We start from the raw sequence: 19,878 nt of genomic DNA, 5'->3' as shown, positions 1-19,878 counted from the left end.
TGTTGGTTGGTCACATCCCTTGCATCCATTCAGTGTTTACTAACTTCCTTTGGATTTGTAAATAGTAGCAAGTAATGCAACACAGCAAACAAGGTTGATGGAGGACGCTTTTGCGTGTTGGGTTTTTACCATTTTCAGGATGAAAAATGATCTCTGTTACTTTTGGCATTCCCTCTGATTTTATACTGCGTGGACTGGACAGAGAATGTTTGAGTAACATTACACAGCTCTATTCTGCCTGAAGCAAGGAAATTTGAATTTTTTTATGGCTCTTTGTAGCTACATCTTTTTTAAGCTGGTTTTTTTAGCCCATCCCCTCTTCAGGGACTTGGAAGCATATAACAATAAATTTAAAATGTGTGCATGTGTGAAACCTGTATTTTCCAAGCTTGTTCCTGGCTACTTCCCCAAATTGAAGTTTGATTCACGTGTGAGAAGAGGCAATAGAATGTGCAAAGACCAACATTCTGTCCCATACATTTATTGTTTTGGCCCAATTTCCTCTTCACCTTCACAATTAGTAGTGTGGGAACCAATTCTGTACTCTGCAGTCCCATTTAAATAATGAGACCACATGAGTGGGTCAAATGGATTGATCTTTCCCATTCACACCCCCATAAAGAATTTCCATTTTTTAAAAAAAGAAGATGCTCATGTGATTGCTATTTTTTTTAAAAAAATAATATTTATTAACAGTTTAAACACTACAAAAGAAAAAAATTAAACAAAACAATACAGTACAATACGAAAACAAAGACACTACATAACACTAACACTAAGACATTAAACTAACAAAACAAAAACAATTTAAAACACATCCAATAATTTCAATATCTTATCTTTCATTCACTTGTTTCAACGACCTCCTCACACCTCCCTTTTTGTATTCCACTTCAGTTAACTGATTCAGCAATTCCTTTCCATCTTCCTCTGTTTTCTGTCCTGTAATTTATCTTAACATATTCTAACCTTATTTTTTCCCTTTAATACATTAATAATCTATTTGTACTTAGTTCCTTATAACATTTCTACTAAAGCCATATAACTTCATTCCAACATTTTTCTAACATTCATTGATTTTAGGGCATTTTTCTTACATTCATTGATTTTAGGGCATTACATGCCGTAAATTTCATACCTGTGGTCCTTAGCTGTTCCCAGTCAGCCATCATTATGTTATGTCCAACATCTTGTGCCCATTTTATCATAGCAGATTTCACCATTTCATCCTGAGTATTCCATTTCAGCAGCAAGTTATACATTCTTGACAAGTTCTTAATTTTTGAATCTAACAATTCTGTTTCTAATTTTGATTTTTCCACCTGGAAACCAACTTTTTTGTCCAAGTTGTCTCATGTGATTGCTATTGCCTAGGTGGTTGTATTTTATACATTTCCACCCACTAAGGTGTGGGGTCGTAATACAGAGTCGGCTCTCATGCTGCAGGCTGTATAGGAAAGGTGGGGTGGGTGGGCTGACTTTTGTGCTCTGGCCTCTATTATGTGATGAACTATATGTACCAAGTCCTGACCTTTAGAAGCAAAACATCTCCCTTTTTCTAGTAATCAGTGTGTGGGCTGCATGTATACCAAATTTCAAACTTGTAAATGTTGTGGAAATAGCTTGATTGTTTTGTGCTGCACACGATGATCCCTCATTCATAATGCTATATAGGACACACCGGCCCATAGGATGCACCAAGTTATTTTGGGGGGAAATAAAGGGGGGGAAAATCCCCCCCAAGCGCTCTTCTCCCCGCTGCCCGCCTTTAGACCAGGTCTCCCAGCTGTCCCCGGAACTTGCGGGGCAGGCAGCGGGGAGAAGCGCTCTTCTCCCCGCCGCCAGCTTTCAGACCAGGTTCGGGGACAGCGAGAAGAGGTGCTGCGCCCCCCCCGCTGTCCCCGGAGCTTGCGGGGCTGGCAGCGGGGAGAAGCACGCGTCTCCCCGCCGTCAGCCTCCAAACCACATTGGGAGACAGCGAGATGGCGGCGTTCCGCCTCCCCGCTGTCCCCTGACCTTGTGGGGCTGGCGCTGGGGCTCTCCTGAACCCCTCTCGCTCTCCAGGCTTCAGCGAAAGCCTGCATTCGCCCCATAGGACGCACACACATTTCCCCTTCATTTTTGGAGGGGAAAAAGTGTGTCCTATAGGGCGAAAAATACGGTATGTCTTATTTTCTAGTAACTGGTGTGTTTAGGACCCTGTGAAACCCTTTTCCCCCTCCTGAGTGTGTGGAAATGCATTAACTGTTTGCCAGGGTAATTTTTAGTCCCCAGTTTCGATGAAGAGCCTATGCTCATTTTTCTAATAATCAGGACATCTTGGACTACACATGTTGCGAAAGTTCATGTCTCTCTCTTTCTCCCATGTGGAATTACAAGTATGTACATCATTAGAGATGATTTTGCAAATGGTTGAACCCTAATGTTCTGAGGCACATGACAGCATGAAGCTCCCTCGTGTTGAATCAGATCATAGGCCCATATATCCCATTACTTTTTTATCCTGATTTCAAGCAGCAATCTTTTCCAGGTTTGCTTAAGCCGTGTCCTCTATCACTGTTCTATAGTACAGGGATGGCTCTCCAGTTGTTGTTAGACTGCAAACCCCTTCACCCCTAACCATGGACCATGGTGCCCAATATAGCTCAGTTCTTGGCAGTTGACAAATAGCGGAATAATCATCGTAGTGTGGTGTTTTTTCAAGGCGGATTTTATTGTTTGGTCTTAGACGTATTGTGTAGACCTCCATGTTATTATGTAAAACCAGAAAATAAACACGTTTCTAGAGAAGAAATTCAGAAAATGGTTTGGATCCTAAGGTGCACTTTTTCTCACATAAGGTGGGCCTTCCCAATTTCTGATTCTCCCTTCCTGCTGTGGCTCCTGCTTTGTTATCTGGAGGTTCCCTTGACCCTTAGAGTTGCTTTTTAGGTGGTACAAAGTGTATAATAAGGTGGGTGGGCAGGTAATCTCAGTTCTGCAAATGAAGTTCCACTGCTTTCTTTTGGACTTTTGGCTACTTTGGACTATTCTTTGCTCTATGGGCATATAGTGATTTTCATGCAGTATACTTTTGTCATGTTCCTGAAAGCCCTGTTCCTTAGCTGGGAGGTCTCCACTGTTGCAGATCTATAGAGTAAACTTCATGGTAAATGTTACTATTTAATGACTTCATGTAATTCAGGTGTTCATGTCTGTCACCTCATGCTTGGGCCATTTGTAGAAATCTGCATGGCCTTCAAATAGCAAGGGGCACTGCTAAACAATATTTGCTCTAGAAATGATTATGAGTTTTAAACTATAATATACATTTTATATTAATAATTCTGTAATTGATTTTAAAATGGTTGAATCTTAAAATAAAAAATGTCCCAAGGTTGTGGGGCACATCTCTTACTTACTAGGTTGAAGGCACATGTCTTTGTTAGATGGCCTGCCCAAAGATATTGATGCTAATGTGGCTGAGTTATGAGGTTAATTTTGTGCCTGTTAGCCATATGGAATTGATTGTCTTCACAAAACAGAAATACACACATTCCTAGCTTCAGTTATTCTGAAACGCTCTCTTGCTATAGCATAAAAAAGGAGGGAAGTGCTTTGAAATGGGAAGGTTGGAAACAGGCCGTTGATTTATTGCATTTCAATACTAGCGACGTGTTGAGCCTCACATAATGATAAATTGCTGAAACAGGTTGACATGTAGTAGCAAGCATTGTTATTTGCACCTGATGCACACTTTTAACCCAGCTCCCCACCCCAAACGCCTCATAAATTTGAAATTATGTAAATAGGATTTGATTAGTGTCCTTTTAACTACTTTCACCTCCTTTTGTATAAACTCCTTATATTTCTGGCTGAGTAACCTATGTTTATAGGCAGACATGGCAATATGCGTGTACATAAATGTATGTATGATTTTATATTCACTCCTTCATATGTATGCATGTACGTATGTATGGGAGCTGGTGGAAGCCATTCCATCAAGCTTCAGAGCAGGTGGAGAGCAGGGAAGCAGGTTTTGTTGAGAGAGCAGGTGGCTTTACCTTTCTCTCAGTCTTTATCTAGCTCCATCCAGTAACATCAGGCTATCTAAGCTGTTTGCATCCCAGCAGGTCATTTTAAGAATGATAACTTTAAGGCAGGGGTCACCAATCTTTTTGGACTATTAGGCACATTTTGAGTGCTGGGAGTGCAAAACACAAAATGGCTGCCATGTGGAAAATGACATGTCACAAAATTAAAGAGAGAACCACCCCCGGCAACCTTAAGCTTATCATGATAAGTCTGTTATGTCCTGCTGGTCCTGATTATGGAGGTCTCTGTGACTCTTGCGCATTCTCTCTCTCTCTCTCTCTTTCTCTCTCTCTCTTAAAAAAGAAAAAGAAAAGAAAGCTCAGAGTCTGGAGCATCTGTCCAGGGCCACTACTGGAAGGCTTCATGGGCACTAGGTTGGGAGCCCATTACTTTAAGTAACAGTATCTGAATTTGCTTTTTTTCATCCTCCCAATCAGAATAAAATTGGGAGGGTTTATGTTGTTTAGACTGAAAGCCAGAGGGCAAGGACAGATTTTTAAAATGGATATGTAAGCCACTCAGGGAGTATTTTTAACTGAAGAGGGAGGTAAATTTTAAAAATAATTTATAATTATTTATGAGTGACGAAAATCCTTTGCCCCCTAGAGTTGCTGTAGTAACCCATCTGGATGGTAAGTGTATAAGTAAATTGTTGTTGCTGCTGCTGTTGTTTAGGCTCTGTTCTTTATCCATGCATCCAGTGTCAGCTCTTTTAGGTACTCTGGAGATGGCAGACCAGAAGTGGTTGCTCCCCTTCCCAGCAAACAGTGGTGACCGACCTACTGAGAAGTTAGTGTAGCGAGTTGCTTCTGCCTTAGGCCTATCTCATTTCCTTATACATGTTCTGGGGCCTGTAAATCCTATCAGTGTCACTGTCCCCCACTGGCCATTGGGATCTCAGTATCCCTTGCTTGTTCGTTGCTCTTGCTGCACAGTCTGCTGCCACACTCTGTTGATTCCTCTTGCTTGTGCACCGAAAATACCCCCAGAAATTAGTAACTCTGGCACAGGTAGCTCTGGAAAGAGCATATCACATAAGGAGGTTGTCCCTCAGGTACTTTCTCTTTTGCATTCAAGAGGAGGGCATTGATTCTTCTGATACAAAGTTGCTTCTAATTGGCTACAGTAAATTTCACGAGATAGGGATACCCAATAGAGATGCAGGGAAATAAATTTGCATAAGCATCCTCAAGCATGATCCACTATTCTTGCCTCAGGAGAATGCGCTTGTAGTTTAGGCCTGCCCCCACTCCCTGGACACCTAGGTAAAAAAATTCCCTGTCTTTGTTGCCAAGTGACCTCGTTAAGAATGCTGAAGTTAAAAACAACAACACCAGAACTGCAAAAATGTAAATGGAAGAATTTGCGTTTTTTCCTGATGATAGCTTAAAGGTTTAGGCATGTAGGTGATATATTAAAAGATAATTCTTTAGAGCTAAGCATCTAGCATTTAAATGCTGCTGCAGTAACAGGGACAGAATGTAATAAGGAGGCTGAACTGTTTATTTTACTATTCAGGCTAATTTTAAACTTGGACAGCTTTTATTCTGCAAGTTTAATGAGTCTCCATGTTTATTATGTATAATACAGTCTTATGTACAAAGAAACCTCAATGCTGATTCAAGACAAAATATCAGAGCAGGTCTACTTCGGTGAGCTGAGAAAAAGCCTTATGCAAACAAACAGGATTTTGTGTTTGTGTGTGTTTTTTAAAAAACAAGCAGTTTTCTGACGTTAGGTGAGCCTTTATTGTCTCACAGGCTATATTGCACTACTTTTAAGTGTGGGTGGCTAGGTGTGGAAATTCATACTTGAGTTGTCATAAAGTTTGGTCAATACCTCATGAACTTTTTATTTCAAGTTAATACCAGCTACTGTGATCAATAAATGGACCTCAGCTTTTACATATGTTAGTTACACCATAAGTGTTGGGTCAGGCAATAACAAGGGGGTAGCCTGAGATCTAAATGGTTAGAATATTATTTGGTGAAATTCCTTGGTTCAAATATAGGAACAACAGAAGCTGCCCAAGAACATATGAACATCCTGCTCTATCAGGCCAACGGCCTATCTAGTCCAGCATCCTGTTCTTGCAGTGACCAGGGAGCAGAACATGAGCTAGGGTTGTCATATTTCAAAAAGTAAAAACCAGAGCATAACCATAAGGGTAAGGTAGAGGACCCCTGGAACCAGTTGAATTCAACTATGGGGTGTGGCACTCATCTCTACTTTCAGGCCGAGGGATCCGGCATTTGCCCTCAGACAGCTTTTCCAGGTCATGTGATTAAACCACTTCTGGCGCAACAAAACACTGTGACGGAAGCCAGAGCACACGGAAACACGTTTAGCTTCCCGCCACAGTGATACCTATGTATCTACTTGCACTAGTATACTTTTGAACTTCTACCTAATACTGAATCTTTGGCCCATCTAGCTCAGTATTGTCTACTACACTGATTGGAAGCGGCTCTCCAAGGTTTCCCAGCCTTGGGAATTGGTCCAAGGCAGATGCTGTTGCACCCCTCTCTGAATACTAGTTATACTGTAGTTTCTTGGGTATAATTTGGTACCAGTCACACTCGCTGGGGTTATGTGAAAATAGGTCCCATCACATTTCAATTTCAAGTTGGACATGGATCTGTAATTGGGCTACAGTTTTATTTTATGCCTAGGCCACCAACCAGTCCCTCTTTGCTCAGGTACCTCGGTACCTCGGGTTACAGACGCTTCCTCAGGTACCAGCGGTACCTTGGGTTACAGATGCTTCGGGTTACAGATGCTTCAGGTTACAGACTCCGCTAACCCAGAAATAGTATCCTGGGTTAAGAACTTTGCTTCAGGATGAGAACAGAAATTGTGCGGCAGCAGCACGGCGGCATAAGAGGTCCCATTAGCTAAAGTGGTACCTCAGGTTAAGAACAGTTTCAGGTTAAGAACAGACCTCCAGAACAAATTAAGTTCTTAACCTGAGGTACTATTGTATTTATAAATCAAGGGGAGAATATAACAGGAAAGGGAAGTGCTTGGTGTATGGAAGCCTCTGCCAGCCTATTCTAGAACCTTCTTGGTGTTCCATGGTGGCTTTCATTTTCTTGCTGCATTTTAAAAAATTCAAATTGATATACGTTCAGTGGGTCTGCATTTTTTTTTTTATTGCATGAGACAAAGGGAGAAATACTATTAATTTGGTGAAAGGATATCTTCCCTTCTGTCACATTGTAATTAAAAGCAAAACACCCATCAGCAGGAGAGAATCTTTTGGTTAATAGGCGTTCATAATATTTCAGTGCAGAATTAGTGGTTCCCCCCACCCCTAGGAGCTGCATTTAATTCCTATCATTCTGTCTTGGGTTCAGAATGGAATATTTTTTTTGAGAGAGATTTAATTAGTGGTATGATGAGAAACCCAAGCAAGGGTTTTGTTTTGAGGTGGAGGAGATGAAGTCTAGAGAGCTTGCCAATTCCCCCATCTTCATTACTATGAAAGAGGTAAACAGACAGCAATATACTTCCTTATAGGTTAGTGTCTCTTTACTTTACGTCCCCATTGCCAGTGTTAGGGAGTTCTGAGTAGTTTGTTTAATCTCTTTTGAAGAAAAGGTTAAATTTATATGCTAAGATCAGACCTTCCCTATAACTCATACAACTCATCCTGTTAAATGTTTTAATATATGGCACCACTGTTTCATTAAACAACATCCAGGAATAATTAGTTCAGCAACGATGCCTTGGAACAAAAGCCCTTGATTTAGTTTAACTTTATAAGTTAGGATTCTTTTGATCTGCAAGAACACATCTGGGCTCTTTAAGAAAGTAGAAAGAAAAATATTAAATGTTTATTAAGACTGCTGGTGAGGGTTTTCGAATGACAGTAACCCTTTGGTACCAGGATGTTATTTGAAGACAAAAAAAGGGGGGTAAATTCTATATATTACACAAATCATGACATGCTGCTTCATTATTATAAATACTTTTATTTGTTACTGAATTAATATTTTGGATTGAAGCTTTTACTTTCCTATTTTCTACCTTTTCTTGACACACTTTTTTTTTGTCTTAGCGTATTCTTTTTCTTTTAGTATTTCCCCCCCAGGTGAGCATATTTGTATAACGTTAATCATGGTGTATCTTTCCTTCCTGTTTCATGTATGTCATTTATTTAGGTTTGCATGATCATATTTGTATCATTACTACTTTATAAAGCAGCACAAATGCTACATCTTTCCCCCCTAATTGTTCAGATATTGGATTTAAAACAACAACAACAACTCTCTATCATTTCTTTCCAGAATTTCAAAATGGCAAATTCACAGCCATTTTGTGAATCTGATGCCTAGGATCAAAGCCTACTTGTTTCTTTCAAACGTTAACTGCTAGTATTTTATACTTTGGAAAAGAATAGCATATAGGGTTTTTGGTTTAGTTATTATAATTTGGCTAATTTTAAGATTACCTCATCTAACAACTGACTTGACCTTTTTTGGCCAAAGGTTTAGGAACCCGCTTAAGAATGGGTCCTGTGTTCCATTCACAGCATATCAAAAAACAGTTGATATGTCATTTCATATATTAATCACTGCTAGATTTAAAAGTTATCAACATCTGCATCTGCTTAATTTGTCATTATTTTTATAGCTAAAGCTCACAGTTTTCTGTTTTATTAAATTTCAAGCAAAAATTGCCAACGGTAAATATAAAAAATTGACACCACTTACAAAACCAACAAAACTTCTTTAGAATTACGGTACTTGTCTTTAGTCCTTTCTTTCCAATGACTCTTTTTAATGGGGTATATTTCAGTTTTTAATACTGAAGTCACAAATGAGGAAAGACAAGAGTTTTGCTTACGAGAAAGAAATGGATACAAGAAAACTGTATTTCCTGCTGTCCCCATACCTCTCCAGTAGAAGTGAAAACACCTAGCAATATTATTTTTCAGTAGTGATTTTATTTTAAATGCTGCTTTCTGTTCTCTGTATATCTTTGTAGGGAGGCAGTGTTTGCAGGCATTGTTGTTTTATTTTTAATTGATCCTTTAACTGCAAGGTTATGAACTAATTGTGACCTCTACACTCCACTCTTAATTGCTTCTGACCTACTCTGTTAAGTAAAAAGAAATAACCTAACAGAAGGGTAACCGGATCACTGCTGCCACACCAAGGAAACAGGCAAGCGTTGGGATGCTCTTTAATCTCTCTATCCACACAGCTCTCATTTTAATTTGCAAAATTGAACCCAGATCGAGAGCAGTAAAGCCTGAATACGGTAAATATTCATGCCTCAGTGATCTAGAGTAGCTCCATTACATTTCAGAGATTGGGAGAATTACCTTTTGGATTATGTATATTCATGGGCTGATTTTTATTTGAGATATAATATTACTCACATTGGGCTACATGTCACACATTCTACCAAAACCAGCCTCCTGACAAAGCTCCAAATGTTGCTTACACATAAAAAGTTTTACTTCTCTAGCCTATAGTTTCCCTTCTTTTATGCTTTTCAGCAACTAGTAATAAACAAAAATATCCTGTTTTGGGGGTGGGTGGGGAATTTACCCTCTGGAAGGTCTTCTCTATAAACCTTTCAGCCCTCTGTTTACTCTGATGTAGTATTTTGTGGACCACTTTGAAGTCTCTGGATGAAAGTGTTCCTATTGTTCTAAGCCCATGTCTAGAGTTAAAACAGAGGAATTCGGTTTATTTCATTGGAAGAATGAATTTTCCCACATGTAATTTTACAACCTGGTTTTTCCCTTGTGTATGGGTGAGGTCGTTAGGAAGAAACAGAAATATGTGACTTGAAAGCACTTTTGATAACTTAAGGTTTACTTGATATTAAATGTTAATCTTATTTATAATGCATATACTATAGAAGAACAGATTGAGTTTCCCCTTTTCTGCATCTGCTTGGTGAAATGCTAACTTAGTATATACATTGACATGGATGGACATGGCTCATTAGATATTTTAGTCAGCACGTTCTGTCAAAAGGAGTGGGATTTTCCACATATGTGCATATATTGGTGGCTCTAAGATGTTCTTATCAACATTTTACCATTTTCCTTGTATACAGTAATAGGTACATATAAATAATATGCACTTGGTCTAAAATAGGAGGGAAAATAGCCAGCCTGTATGCTGCTGTGTGGTCCATCAGTTATCCCACTTCTGACACAGTTGCGGACAGCCAGGGCACGATCAAAGAAGTAGAACTCCCTCAGCTATTTGATGTGAGGGGATTATACTGACAGTCATGTAGTGATTCACTGAAGAATATCAGAACCTTTCAACCTTCATGTTTCCCAACTGACTGCAAAGGCAGATGTTTCTTGGTTCAAACTAAATCATGATTATGATTATTGCTCGAAATTGTTCAACTTTTTGAGGAGGACTCAACAGACGCTGTTTTTGTTTTGTTGAGGTGTTGCTTTTTCTGTTGTAATTTTATTGTCCTGTTATATAAATTTCTGAATCGACGTTCTTGTACAAGTTTTCGTCAAATTAAATTGTGGGGGAAGCATTTCCACCAATGACTGTGTTCATTTTTCTCAAAAACAATTCGAATCTAGTTAGTTGCAAATGTGGGAAATTTCATGTTGGGTACATACTTGGTTTAGGAATTAATTATCAGAGATGCTATGATCAAGCCTTTCAGGTATGATTAAATGAAAACTAGATCAATAAAGCACATGCCATTATATATAAAGCCTGAAGATGACGAGTGAGACCTCGTCGAAACGTCGCCTAGACACCCCAACTTTTACACGGGAAGACACCCGAGGACACCAAAACCTGCATTCCTGTACCCGTGAAAATCTACGAAAGCATATATATATATATATATATATATATATATATATATATATTTCAAATATATACTCATTGGGTCTGAACTTGCAGTGACTGACCAGAATGAGGCCTTAGGGTCATAATGATTAACTTCTTTGTTGTACCCATCTCTGATATTTCTTCTTGAAACCAGGATCTTGAGTTATTGGCCCCAGGATGCCAATGCAGCTTGTGTAGAGATCAAACTCTTCTCACAAAGCAGACGTTGCTTGTTCGATGGACAATAAGCAAAGAAGGAAATTCAAAGGATTGACTACAGTGGATACCTAGGTGAAAGGCATCTTCTAGTTTAATATTTACGTCTTTCTCATTAATCATATTTTCCCCTTCTTCTCTTGCATGGTTTCCTCTGCCTCATGACATTTTGCACCATAATGGGTGACATTTTCTTTGGAAAAATGAAGTTTCTCATTGTTTCTCTACCTTATTGCTTCTTGTTGAAAATTTAGCTCTGTGTCCTCATTCTCCAATACATCATCTCCCGCTGAGGCCCTCAGAATGGATGTGCAGCCATCATTGCCAAACTATCAAGCAGCTATGCTTTTCTGAGAGAGTGGGCTTTTGTGTGGTATCCATTAGAGATCTTGTGTCCTCCATTATGTGGAGAAATAGCTGGGGGGGGAGGTCAGTGTCAAAGACCTGAGTCTGACCAGGCACAAGTTTCCACTTTGGTTGGATGGCTAATATGCGGCAGAAAATGCTTCCCACTTCAGGGCAGCCCAGAGTCTGCTCAACATCATCTTCATACAGTATGAAAGAAGTGTGTTATACATATTTTTAAAATAATTTGTATTTTTTTTTTTGCACATAAAATACAATAAAAGGTAAGCTAAAAGAAGTAAAGGTAAATGCAAAGCCCTCTATCTCAATTGTATCCCTTAATCCACGCATGAAAAAAGGAACCCTCCCTGGTCCCACCTATGAACTTCCCTCTCTTTTCCCAACCTCTCACCCTGGGAAATTCTCTCTACCCTGCCTTTCACACAGGGTCCTTTGTCTCCCGTCTTATAACCTTCCTGTGTGTATCTTCATTAATCCAAAATAAGGAACTGAAAGAAGCATGATAAATCTATAACTCAAATAATTTTACATAATTCTCAGTTTGAGACAAGTGGTCATCCATCTCCTCTTGTTGAATAAGTGTCACCATACGTATATGCTTTGAAGACAATGATATTTTGGGGAGTGTGAGATTCAGAGTCACTCCGTCGGTGACGTACTTTGAACATGGCCTTTGGTATGAACATGATATCCTCTGCCAATAAGCCTTTTGTGCTGTGCCAAGTCCTTCTCCTACTCATCTAGTGAAACAGGAAAGAGAGGGGGATATGTATGTGCCGAAACATCTGGAATGCCTAGTTGTATAAAACAGGCATGGTATCTTTTTTGGCTTTGGTACTTTGGTTGTGATTTTCCCAGAATCCTCCAGAGTAGTGGATAGGTTCAATCTTAAACTTAAGATGTAACATCCTACTAAGATGTATGGCATACTTGATGCATCTCTCAGAGCTAATGGTCTGTGCTGTCACCAGAGCCAAGAAGATAATGCCATGCCAGTAACTCTCTTGTCAAATTTACAATCTTTTATTCATGACCATGAAAGCGGGAATTTATTTTAAAACAGAAGGTCACTGAATTTTGTCTTTGGAGGCTGGTGCTCTGGAGACCTCCAGGGCAACACTCTCTCTCTCTCTAGAGAGAGAGTGCACGCTGGCATTAAACATACCTTTTATAGTGTATTAATGTTATATGTCAATGCAAGATTGAATTAGTGATCTGAACAATGCTCAGGGGTGCTGATAGAACTCCTCACCCTTTCATCAGCCCCTACTGCTGAAGAACAAAGCTGCAGTTCCATTTTTTTGGCAGTGAGCAAACAACCAAAAATTGGGCTGTATTTTCATTTCCCCCAAAATATGTCCACACCATTTTTCTGTCCTATGAGTATAATTTAAATCTCGCCTAAATATAGGGACATCCTCTCATTTTAATAGAGGTGGTGTGTGCATTATGTTAATGCACCAATTAAAGTTAGCTAACATGTTTTAAACTGTTTGATTACTAACTACCTTAACTATGTGTTCCAATCTGCTTTTTATTTTATTTTTTAAATTTTCCATTTCATAATTTACTAGTTTGCTGAATTTGCTGTGATTCCAGTTATTATCAGAAGGGCTAGGTTGCCTTTATCTCTTTTGTATCAGTAAGATGCAGTGACAGCACTGGAGGTAGAAGGATGCTTGGGCTCTTATCTAAAAAAGCTAAGAGCTATGGCATATGGAGTACCGATAACTTAATGAAAGTTGGATAAATAAAGGAAAAGAAGCTTCATTGTATCAGGAGAAAAAGCCATTAGTGGAGTTTTTGTATGCTGTTTTCTATTAGTTAAACTGCTTTGAAAATCTTAGTGGGCTTTTCCTTTGGTCTTCAAATAACAGGTTCTTTTCTTATATTGAACACATTTGTTTATCTTAAGGGCCTGAACAGTTTGGGTGCTTTTAATTTATCTCTCCTTTTGCATTTTTTTATCTGTGTATGAACACATGGACTTCCCCAGTCCTTCTCCTCCTCCACCAAAGCCATTTCACAAGCCTCTACATCATACTTAGAAATATTAATGTGATCATCCAGATAAAAATATTGAACATTCTTTCCTGATTTATTTTCAGGCATTACAAGTTGCCACCCCTCTAGTTAAATATGAAGCTGCTTTAAGCAGATTTTTCAACATTGGGAAGTATTTGTTTGTTGATGAGCTTGAAGTTGCTAGATGAAGTTCCATTTCTTTCTGTGTTACTACCCAAAATGGATAAAATAGGTATGCCATTTTTATATTAAAAATAATTTTTGGGATGGCATGAAACAAAGAGCTCTAGTGTGAAGGCGAGAGTCTATGTTGAACCAAATCTGTGACATCTGTGTGCTTTTAGAAAGATCTAAAAACTCCTTTTATAAGGGAGGGCTCAGGCAAGACTGCTGAAGCATGGAAAAGAGAACACTCATATACTTTTCCACACTTTTTGGGACTTGTGAATCACCACTACAGCAATAGTCATATTGGGAGCATAAGTTATCTCCTCACAGAGTGAGATGTGCATGTTATTTCTTTGCATAAAACACTGTAAGCCGTCTTTCTCCATTTCACGGGTGTGTGGGTGTGCACGCATGACTGACAGAATTTGTAATACAGATGTATGAAATATCAGTCTACACAGAACCATTCTAAAAATAAAAATGAAGCAGAAGATTTTAGATTTCAGGTGAGCAGCAGTAGCCTTCTTTAAAAACTACGACAGCAGAGAGAGAACCTGTTAAGAACCTTTCTTTCTGATGTGCTGGTTTCCTACTTCCTGGGAGTAATGTGGAGAAGCATTAAAAATGTGATTGTTCTACATGCGCTGGTACATTCCATTCTACTGCTATTTGTAGACCCACCAACAACACTTCTTGTGGAACAGCAAGATTTGGTTTTCTTGATAGACTTTTGCTTTTGAATTTGTACCTGCTTGTTTTCAGTTCATCAACTAAATCATGAAGTAGAACCATTTATTTCATGTCCATTGATTTCAGCAGAACTACTCTGATTAAAATTGGAATTAATCCTACATGTCCCACTTTGTAGCTTGCACACATATACATAGTGGTGATGCAACAACAAAACTTCAGATTTGGAACTTGCTTTCTGACTTTTAAGGGACGCGGGTGGCGCTGTGGGTTAAACCACAGAGCCTAGCACTTGCTGATCGGAAGGTCGGCGGTTTGAATCCCCGCAACGGGGTGAGCTCCCGTTGCTCGGTCCCAGCTCCTGCCCACCTAGCAGTTCGAAAGTACCTCAAAGTGCAAGTAGATAAATAGGGACCGCTCTCCGGTGGGAAGGTAAACGGCGTTTCCGTGTGCTGCTCTGGTTCACCAGAAGCGGCTTCGGCATGCTGGCCACATGACCCGGAAGCTGTCTGCGGACAAGCGCCAGCTTCCGGCCTATAGAGCGAGATGAGCGCACAACCCCAGGGTCGGTCACGACTGGACCTAACGGTCAGGGGTAGCTTTACCTTTACCTTTATCTGACTTTTAAATGTATTGAGTTCTTTGACAGAAGTATCTCTCCAGAGTGACATAGCTGATAACCTGCAAGCTTTCTGAGAAAGGAAGAAGTGCTGTATTGAGTTGTATTTAAACAATACATTGGTTCCACAATCTGAAACTGTATATTGAACGCACAAAGTTCATGTTACAATATTAAGATGCTGAAGATCTTTCTGCATCTGTTCAGATGAGTGAAAGAGACAGTGGCAGGCACACGTGGCTAATGAATAAACTGGGGGAAAATATCTTCTTAAAGGATAAATATAAGAACAAAAAGAAATGCAGTGAAAAAAGAAACCATATTAAACTGAACTGGTTTGCCCTCATCAGGCTGAACCAACGTTGATCTTTTTGAAAAGCCTATTTTAGTCTTTATTTTTCCACCCTTAGAAGTTTCTGAAGAAGAATAACTGATACAACTCTAAGCTTATTAGCTTCACTCCAGACTCCATACTGTTTACATTTTTCTCATGTAACATGGATAATAGAAAATGGACTATATCTATAAACAGTGGGCATAGCCCTGACATCACTAGTCCATACTTGTGCTTATTGTTTTCAAATTGCTGAAAATTAGAGCTTGCTTTTCATAAATCTCACAGTTGTAAAAAATATTTTAGTGGAAGGATTTATGGAAAAGTACTGAAATATTAGGTCAGAAATATAAAGAACTGGAGTAAATGGGAATTATATCTATAGAATGGAGTAAAAAAATATTTTTCCTCATTTTCTATGTCATAAGAGTGTCATGTGTGTTTCTTAAATGCATGTCTTTCTTTATGCATGGTGTTAATGCACTGATGGTTATATTTCATTAAGTGAAAATATTAAGCACATTATCTGAGACATGCTCATGCTTCTCATCATAAAATATAAGAGGAACACTTTTTTACCAACAGAAAAGGAAGCGTAGTCCAGAGGTTGACAGCAAGTAATTCGCTAGCCACCCTCTCAAAAACTTAAGAAGCAAATGTGCACCAGGTACCTTCTGAGAATTGGAAGGGCCTGCTCCCTTTCACTCCAGTAGGTTAGACAGCCAGCTTTCCGGCTTGCTTCGCGGTTTTCTTTCATGCTTTTTCTAGCACTGGAAGGCATTTTTATTTTGGGGGGAAGCAGTGGCATTGTAGGGGATCTCTATCCCCCCTTTTCTAGTCCTGCCTTTTTTCTAACTGTGGTGTGCATTCTGATGGCGGAGAAGAAGCAGCTTCATCTGCTTGCTCCCTAGACTCTCTTCCCAGTATTTCTTACATTTTGATTTTGAGGAGGAGTGGGGAGACAAAGGGGATACCTTCCCCATTTGCCTTGAGGCTTGTTTTATTGCTTTTTCTTTCCCTTTATTTTAAAAATATTTATATTTTATCACAGTAACATCCTCCAGGCAGCTCAGTGTGGTACCCATGATTCTTTTCCTCCTCATTATATCCTCACAGCAATCCTATGAGGGAGACAGAGTGACTTGGCCAAAATTGGCCAGATAATTTCATGACTGAGTGGGAATTTAATCCTGTTCTCTCAGGTCAACCAGTCAGTTGATGCTCTGTTATATAGGAATACCAGTATTCTCAATTTTGTGTCAAGCCGCACACTTATGGCAGCCATTTTGTGTCAAGCCAGGCTCTTTTGTGGCAGCCATTTTGTGATTGGTGGCCATGACATCCTCTCAAAATTCCAAATGTGCCCCTGGACCCCAAAAGGTTGCTAACTACTGCCTAGTCTAATTTGTAGAACTGCAGCAAATTCATATAAGTGAATAAAAGGAAAGTAGAAAGAGAAGGTCAGCATTTTTATTGTTTTTGTATTATAAGGTTGCTACTGTGTAGCTTAGTTGTACTTCTCAAAAACAAATCAGTGCCTTATTTATGCAGATACATACTGATCTGCTAATTCCTTTCAGCTACTATAAAAGTTACCAAATTCAAAAGAATGATTCTTAGTATTATTTTCTAGTACAAAAGATAGACAAAGCTTTAAAAAGTAATCCTTAGAGGAAGCATTCATTTAGATAATTTAGAGGGTAGATTTTTCTTGTAATTACTGTGTATCTCTACTAAAGAGCAGTGTTTAAATGTCTGGAAATACTTCTACTGAAGAGTGAGTTTTTGTTTTTTCTAAAGGCCCAGAAAAGTGGGTATAAACGTTTTTAATTAATAAAATGCTTTATTAATAAATAAACCACATGAAAGTGACTATTTTTCTTATCCTTTGCTCCCATAAATAGGTGACAAAGAAGGTCAAGTCCATGCAGATGTTTCATACTCCAGTTAACTATGCCATGCAAGGTGACAGGGTAGGAATCTGTGTGACTCAGTTTGATCCAAAGCTGTTGGAAAGAGGTCTGATCTGTACACCTGAATCTCTCCAGACTATTCATGCTGCTATCATCTCTTTAAAGAAAATCCCGTATTTCCGAGGCACTCTTCAGACCAAGGCAAAGTTTCATATCACAGTTGGCCATGAAACTGTTATGGGAAGAGTTATGTTCTTCAGCCCAGCTCCTAATGACTTCACCAAAGAACCCCTGGAGAATGATTTTGATTTTGGAAAAGAATATCTTTATCAGGAGGAATATCTTTCCAAAGACTCAAAGTCCTCAGAAGAAAACAAGGAGAATGACTGCACTGAAGAAAGACAGCTCCCAAAACAACAGTGGGCCTTACTTGAGTTTGAGAAGCCAGTTACCTGCCCTAAACTGTGTCTTGTGATTGGCTCAAAGCTGGATACCGATATCCACGCAAACACTTGCAGGTTGGCGTTCCATGGAGTGCTCCTCCAAGGGATGGAAGACAAGAATTATGCAGAGACATGTCTCCCAAAGCTTAAAGTTTACAAGCTGAAACATAAGGAAGGACAAGTGGAACGGGTAAGCTTATGTAATTTAATTTGAGGATCACCTGAGATTACTGGGCAGTAGAAGAGTTAATATAGTAAAAGAAAGTTAGAGAGGAATACAAGAGAAGGGGGATTTGACAGCTGAAATGCTGGTATGCAATAGTAGGGAGAGCAGCAGAAACCTGGAGCCAATGACGTGGTAATAGGGGAACAACAACTGGAACTAAGATGACAGAGTCATGGTCTTTGTTGAAGCCTGTGGCAATTAAAAATAGGGCTGGAGGGTATCTGTTCATGAAATTTCTCCAGAAGCCTGGTGTTTGGGGTAGCCCAGGATAGCAGAGAGAATGTTGTTCTCTCTGCTGCTAACACTTGACTTCCCTTTTGCCCTAATGTACGGTTTTCATACCAAGAGGAATCATGTAGACATGCTTCTATAGGGCTGGTGATGCTATATTGTTTTCACAAATTTTCTTTTATTTCAGTTTAGTTTGGGGCTTACTATCTTGAATAGGTTTTTTCTTTTCTTTTTTTAGAGAAAGCTGCAGCTTAGTGTTTGGTCCAAGTTGTCGGCGGGGGTGGGGGGGAGCGTGAACAAATGGGTGGTGAAATCATTCATTGCTTTTAAGAAAAGTCCAGACTCTGGTTTAATAGAAATACTGATTCAGATGGTCCCACCCTGCTGCCGATGGATGTCTGGAGATTAGAATAACTAAATTTACAGTGTCTATTCTTGGCACTGATTGGGGAAAAGGGCATTCTCATTGTCAAGGAAGGAAGAGGGTGGCTGCCCTCCCCCTCTCAATGCTCTAGGGAGGCACTAAATAATAATGCCATGAGGAATACTTTCACCCTAAAAGCATTGTAGGGAACAGGTTGGGAATGAAGGAAAGACTGCTGTCTTTAGCTTGCCAGTTTCATGGGAGTCTATTCCTGAAACACATTTTAGTGATTTTTTGTGGTGTTCCATCTCCCTCCCCCCCAAGAAAACCCCCATTGTTCAATTAATATAGCTGGGGTTGATCCTGTTCTCCTTCCTTGCTGCAGAATTTGATATGAACTCCTGTTTTAATGGCCAGTTCATCTTGAATAAAGTAAAATCAGGCAATTATATATTGTTCTAATTATAATAATACATTGCTCTCATTGCTCCATCAAAGTCTGCTCTGCTTTTTTTGAGAAATAGTAGCTATTATGCATTTGTGAGTTGTTTTCTTTGCTCAGGTCAGCCAAATATCATGGCTTCAGTAGCTTGTTATTAGGTCGCAGTAAAGAATTAGCACTTAAGTTTTTACTACAGTACTTACAGCTGTTCTATAGCTGCCACCCTTCAGCAAAATCCCCTACTTCTCACAGACCTATAGATCAGATGCCTTCAGTTAGTCTGTCTAGGGACTGCATGCTTTGGGAGAAGTACACCTTTGTGAACACACTGTTTCCACAAAGCAGACAATTGCTGCTCTTTTTAAGAGACCCTGTGAAAGAGACCCTGTGTCATGCTTACAAGCTACCGGTTTTCTACAATTACTGGTATAGCATAGTGGTTAAGACTGGCTCTTTTTACCTGCAGAATATGAAAGTGGATATGAAAGAGCCATGCAGTTGTCACCACCTATGAGGTTCCATCTTACAGACCCATGCAAATTGTGCTGTGGGTTTCACACAGTGGAAAGTATATGTGTGTGCGCTTGAAGAGACATTGTGGCCCATGTGTCAGTAAGCTCTTTGAAAGCTCCCAGTTCAAATATTACACCAGCCTCGAGCTCTCTAGGTTGTTTTAGACAAGTCACTGTTTCTCAGCCTCTGCACCCTCTCCACATCTACACTATGGGAATACAGTGGTATCTCGGGTTAGGAACTTAATTTGTTCTGGAGGTCAGTTCTTAACCTGAAACTGTTCTTAACCTGAGGTACCACTTTAGCTAATGGGGCCTCCCGCTGCCACCACACAATTTCTGTTCTCATCCTGAAGCAAAGTTCTTAACCAGAGGTACTGTTTCTGGACTAAAGGAGTCTTTAACTTGAAGCTTCTGTAACCCGA

At 39.5% G+C, this 19,878-nt stretch overlaps 1 protein-coding gene across 4 annotated transcripts in view; it reads left to right on the top strand.

Annotated features, from left to right (window-relative positions):
- The window catches only part of EEFSEC (eukaryotic elongation factor, selenocysteine-tRNA specific), a 159,850-nt gene that overhangs the window by 77,965 nt on the left and 62,007 nt on the right, over nucleotides 1-19,878 (top strand). For all 4 annotated transcript variants that reach the window (XM_083727174.1, XM_083727177.1, XM_083727175.1 and 1 more), the window contains exon 6: nucleotides 17,227-17,868. In XM_083727174.1, coding sequence (XP_083583300.1) covers nucleotides 17,227-17,868 — 642 coding nt within the window. The remainder of the gene's footprint in view (nucleotides 1-17,226; nucleotides 17,869-19,878) is intronic.

The sequence above is a fragment of the Podarcis gaigeae genome, assembly GCF_964106915.1.
Source record: "Podarcis gaigeae genome assembly, chromosome: 2".
Lineage (NCBI taxonomy): Eukaryota > Metazoa > Chordata > Lepidosauria > Squamata > Lacertidae > Podarcis > Podarcis gaigeae.
The sequence above is the reverse complement of the archived record's forward strand: the minus strand, read 5'-3'. Positions and strand labels throughout refer to the sequence as shown.